At 35.9% G+C, this 6,000-nt stretch overlaps 1 protein-coding gene across 2 annotated transcripts in view; it reads left to right on the forward strand.

Moving 5' to 3' along the window:
- HELZ (helicase with zinc finger) overlaps nt 1-5,606 on the forward strand; it is a 158,724-nt gene extending 153,118 nt beyond the window's left edge. For both annotated transcript variants that reach the window (XM_055326387.1, XM_055326397.1), the window contains exon 34: nt 2,230-5,606. In XM_055326387.1, the coding sequence (XP_055182362.1) occupies nt 2,230-2,564 (335 nt within the window). In that variant the 3' untranslated portion in view covers nt 2,565-5,606. The remainder of the gene's footprint in view (nt 1-2,229) is intronic.
- The last annotated feature ends 394 nt before the right edge of the window (nt 5,607-6,000 follow it).

A 6,000-nucleotide genomic window follows, 5' to 3' on the forward strand; every position in this document is an offset into this window, starting at 1 on the left:
AGCCAGAGACTCTCAAGCAGACTCCTGCTGAGCACAGAGCCTAATGTAGGGCTTGATCCCACAACTCTGAGATCATGACCTGAGCCAAAATCAGGAGTCAGGTATCTAACCAGCGGAGCTGCCTAGGCACCCCTGAACAATTTTATGAATTTTTAAAGTTTTAAAATAGTACTAAGAAATTAGCATGTTCAATTAATGAAATGCTAAGACTAAAAAATGAAATATTTTCACTTTAGTATCCCAATCCACAAATAGATAATAAACATAGGGAAAAAAATCTATAAATACTAGTAATCAAAGACAGGCAAATTAGAGCTACAACAAGACATTTATTTATAAAATAGGCTAAAGCTAAAAAAATTAACACCGATGTTGTGATTGGGTAGGGAAATGGGCAAGCATTGTTGGCGGAGTGTATGTAGGCAGTATCTATCTGCAGGGAAATTTGTAGTTATCAAAAGCTTTAATTGTGTATATACCTTATAATTCAAGCATTATACTTCTAGGGGTTTATCCTAAGGGATTAGTCATGATGATTTAGAAATATTTACCTATAACAACATTTATCATAGTATTTAAAGGTGAAAAATTGACTATAAATCCAAATTTCTGTGTTTTTAAAAGATTTTATTTGAGAGGGAGAAAGAGACAGCATGAGTTGGGGGGAGGGGCAGAGTGGGAAAAGCAGACATCTTTGCCCAAGCAGGGTGCCCAATGTGGGACTTGATTCCAGGACCATGGGATCGTGACCTGAGCTGAAGAAAGATGCTTAACCTACAGAGCCGCTCAGGTGCCCCTATAATCCAGATTTCTGAAAATAAGAGGTAACTTAAATAACTTATGAAGTATCTATGTTATATAATGTCTTTAGAAAAAAGCACACCAACAAGGCTTATCTCTGGTGTATGGGAATGTGAATGACTGATTTTCTTCTTTGGCCTTCTCAGCAATTTCCAAATTATCCTTGATGAATATTATGATTATAATTGAATACAGCATTACTGAAGGGGAGCAGAATTTACCACCCTCAGATAGGCTTTAAGATTATTTTAGGCTAAAAAAAAAAAGATTATTTTAGGCTGATTATTTTGAAGAAACTATAGAACCTCTGAAAATGGAGTTAAAGTTACCCTTTGGTAAGAAAGATTTACATTTATAAGGGAAATCTCTGTAAGAGAATCTTCCTCACTGTACCAGGAAAAGAAGGATGACTCTAAATTTCTGGAAACTACCCATGGAGAAGACAACAGTTTATCCTTAAGTTAACTTACCCTGCGTAACAACCTTGCCCTATTTCACTGTGCTTTTCCTAGTAACCTTGCATAACTGCCCTCTGCCCCCAACATCTTCTTTTGCCTTTAGCTGGAGATGTTATTTTGTTTGCTGGCTTGAGCCATTTCAGGGAGTTATTCAGTTTCCTTGGATCTCCCTCATGTACACAGAGGGTGTACATATTTATTAAACTTTTATTTGTTTTTCTCCTGTTAATCTGTCTTACTGTAGGGGAGGTCTCAGCCAACAACGTACAAGAGTAGAGGGAAAATTATTTTTCCTCCCCGCGTTTCAGTTAAACATTTAAGAGATTGAAAAAAAGCAGTGTTTGAAAACAAGTCACAGTTTGGTGGACAATAAAAATAGGAAGAATGGAGTCAAATCTTAAAGGATTGTTAAGAATCAGGCAGATTACATACAGGAAAGGTGAAGAAAAATTTATAGCTGTTTTTCCTCCACCATATTCTGTATTTACTTTCATATTACAAAAAAAGGGAGGATTTTTAAGAAATGGAATTTAATCTTACTATTATTTAGGTTAATAAGAGCTGTTTGACCAGAAGTCCACATATACAGCTCCTTTTTATTTCAGAAAGAACATATATATTCCCATTTTCAAAGTTGAGTAGTTAGAGTAGTTAATACAATACATATCAAAGTGTACAATAAGTGTAAAACGAGTTTTTTTGAAGCAGACCTTTGGCTTTGACCTTTAGTTTTTATATGTTAGCTATTCCAGTTTTCATAGTTAATCATTTTGCTGCAAATATTAATGAGATTGGAAGTTTGATTGGATGTGTTGTGACTTCAACATTCTGTAGCAAAAATTATCTGTCCTGTGGCTGCACTGTCACTGAGTTCCTGGAGATGAGAACCACTTGTAACACCTGAGCTAACGGATTGCATGAATATTGCTGGGTGTGCCCTTAAATGCGTCTTACTGTTCTCTGTTTTTAGTTCCATCTAAGACCGTCAAACCCCCTGAGGATCAGCTGAAGTCTGAGAACCTCGAGGTGTCCAGTTCCTTCAACTATAATGTGCTGCAGCATCTCGGCCAGTTCCCCCCTCTCATGCCCAACAAGCAGATTGTGGAGTCGGCCAACAGCAGTAGCCAGCAGAGCTCTGGGGGCAGCAAGCCCGCCATGTCCTATGCCAGCGCTTTGCGGGCCCCTCCCAAGCCCAGGCCCCAGCCTGAGCAGGCCAAGAAGAGTAGCGACCCTCTGTCTCTGTTCCAGGAACTTAGCCTGGGGAGCTCATCAGGCAGCAATGGCTTTTACTCATATTTTAAATAATCACTTTTTTTTCCTTCGAGGGAAAATGTTTTAATTTCTGTTTGTATCAGTAGAATTAAAATAGTTGGACTCCATCTATAGATGCACAGTTCCCTTTGTTTTAATATTAAATATGTTCTCACTTAATTGCTTTGCTGCTAGACTTGCAACTAATTTTTTAAAAGTATATTCCATTATTTTGCATTTTTGATGTGTCTTTTGACAGCTTTTATGTAGAATAAAAAATATTTTTAAATTTGTGTATTGTTACATATGTTTGCATCAAGCTAGCAGCTCAGAGGTTAATTGTGCAACTATAAAAAAAGAGAAAAAAACTTTGTCTAAAATGTATTTAAAAAGAAAAAAAATTGTAAGTAGCATTTACATTTATTCAATAATATTACCATATGCTGGGTTTCTGTACCAGAAATGGCCAGTTGATGTACAAATGTATGTTATTTTTGCTTAAATTCATTTAAAATTTTTTAAAAATAAAGGGGCAGCATCTTCTAAATACTTTAAGTTTTATCAGCTTTTTTTTTTTGTGACAAGATGCTGCATTCTAAAACTTTTATAGTTTTAGACTATGTATGATGTGCTGTTGTAATCTCCATCCACTGTAGGATAGAGTTAAAGGCATTCTTTGCAGGTGTATTTTATATGCCACTGTTTTTTGTAACATGAAAAAACAGTGGCATATTTAGTTATTTTTTGGACAAGCTATACTTCAAGCTTGTTTTTAACGTTAATTTGATAGTGTGTGTGTGTTTTTTTTTAAACAAATCATGAAGCTGAAAAATTTTTAGGATTGTTGGTGCTTAGTAGACTTGATAACTATTTTAAAAATGCGTGAATTTAGTAAAATCCTTTTTTTCCTCACTATGCATGTGTAAATGTTTGTAATCTGGCTTTCCCCCCCTCTCCAGTGGTATAAAGAATTGTGCCGCTTTAAGGTTTGGTTTTTTTTCCCCCCCTTCAGTAAAAATTTTGGTACCTTATTTGATGTTTACATTAAAATGTGACATTATATATGGCAATTCAACTATTTTGCTAACTGTTTTATTTGAGGAACATCATTAAAAAGAAATATAATGTTTGTCCAAGATGTATCAAAATTCATCAAAATCTAAGGGCAAAAAAACTACCCTTGTTTTTCATGGTCTTTTGATTCTTATAAAATAACCCCACTGAACTTGTATAAAAATATAAAATTTAAATAGTTATCTTAAATATTCTACAGCCTAAAAATTGTTTTGAATGAACTTTGGTAAAATCCAAAGGAAAACATTTACCCTCTTAAAATTTGTGGTCTTGTAACACATTTGAACAATGCATGTCCTTATTTTCCTGATTTGGTAGTACTACTTTTATACTTCAGAGATACCCTGAAACTACAGTATAACCTTTTTTTTTTTTTTTTTTAATGAGATAAGGTTGGAAAACATTGCTGATGAAACAATGGGTCCTGATGATCCATTCAAAAATAGTTTTTTGGAGGGCTACTTTTGAACAGGCCATCCTGTATTCACAGTACATTTTTAAAATGGGGTTGGAAAGCTGCGGAAGTAAAGAAAACTCCTTTCATCTCTTTTGTGACTGGCGTTTAGTTGCTGTTGGCCAGCTACAACCCCCTGTAATCCTCAGACAGTTTAGGAGAGGAGAATGCCTTTTTAGTTTGAGGGTAGCAAGCCTGCAGGACAAAGAAAGAGCACCACTTTTCTTCCTTCTTTCTGCTCAGAATGGGTGCGCTTCATTTGCCTGTGGCTTTCAGTGACGTGCTGCAAGTCTCCCTGTGAGGCAGCAGGTGGAGGCCTGTGGGCTGTGGACGAGTTCATGGTTAGTGTGAATCACAGTTGGAACGCAGTGCCAGCAAGGTACAGCACCACGTTTTCTCTGTGTGATGTCCGACCGCCACATGGAACTATGTCACATTTTGCTCAACATAACTTTAGTCACAAGAAAAGAAGAAAAATGTTTGCCACGTAGTTATGTATTTCTGACTCTATGATGAAACTCAAGACCTAACCCAAATGAAAGTTAGATCTCCCTGATGTGAGGATGTCTGTGAAAAATAATTCCTTTACCAGTGATGATTCTCCTGCCCCACAACACAGATGTTCAAGAGCATTTGACAATATGAAGACAGAACTGGCCTGGTCAGGGCTTTCGATTAATCCCCTGTTATGGAGTGATGGCCTAATTTTCTGTTTTCCATACTTGAAACTTTAAAAAATATCAGTTTGAAGTTATTTGTGTTTATATTTAAAGAGGTCAAGTGCACACCCCACCACTTTATATAAATATACTGAAGTTGGAAGCTTTGGATAAAGCAGCTGCTAAGTCGTTATGACAGTCCTTTTCTAAGCAGTTATTTCCAAAAAAACTAAAAATAATAGCTACTTCTCAGTCCCCTGCTCTGCTGTGTCCGAGGGTCCCTCATTCCCTTACTGTTTCTGCAGCCGGTCAAGGATTCAGATATTGTTTTCATCTACTACCCTTTTAGCTTCTGCTTCAAATGTGTGTTCTAACACACTTACTCTTCCTCAGCATTACTTAGTGCCATCTTTCCAAACCATCTTTCCAACAGCTTCCAACAGAATTCTAACACACTTACTCTTCCTCAGCAATACTTAGTGCCACCTTTCCAACCATGCTTTGAACCTGTTACTTACTCCTAATACTGTGTAATGGTTCTGAGCAAGTCTTACTGTGGGAATCATTTTAAGTTTCTCTTGAAAAATGAGGACTATTGATGCTGTCTGGGTATTTCTTGGGTAGTATTAGCTAGTACCCACAAAACAGACTTGGAAAACAACTTACATGCTGGGTTTCATTCAACCTTAGAGTTCAGACGGAACTTTTTTTCTTAAAGAAGCCTTGATGTTAGCTCTTGGATGATACCAAGTAATACCAGCTTCCTTTTCTTGCAGAACAGATTTCTTTTAAGTGAAGTTAATTGTTCACACGATGTCGTTCTACTTCTTTGTTCTTCGTATCACTCTGAGGTTTTTCCTTTTTCTTGCCAGAACTTTTTTTTTTTTTTTGATTCATCTCACTTTTTAATTTCAGTGCTACTTGAAAGAGTTTCTTTCTTTTTTCTTTTTCTTTTCTTTTCTTTTTTTTTTTTTTTTTTACCTTAAAGAAATTCTTTTGGGTGATAGAATTTGGGAATATCTATGCTAAAAGTTTTTTTCCTGATCTAAAAATGAATTTTTGTTAAGATGTGAATAACCTCCTTCAGTATAACATGGGTATTTTCTGATATACTTTTGAAAGGGGTGTTTTGGCTGCCATTTTGGCACATGCTTTGCCAAATGGTTATAACAGAGCTTTGTTTTTGATTAATCAGTAGTTAATTATTGACCACTCAAACTAACATGACCTTAATTTTCCTTTCCTCAGACAGATATGCTTTCTATCCAGGTCATTTTGTATATATGAAATAACAAACTGCTTT

This window comes from Nyctereutes procyonoides, unplaced genomic scaffold (genome assembly GCF_905146905.1).
Source record: "Nyctereutes procyonoides isolate TBG_1078 unplaced genomic scaffold, NYPRO_anot_genome, whole genome shotgun sequence".
Taxonomy (NCBI): Eukaryota; Metazoa; Chordata; class Mammalia; order Carnivora; family Canidae; genus Nyctereutes; species Nyctereutes procyonoides.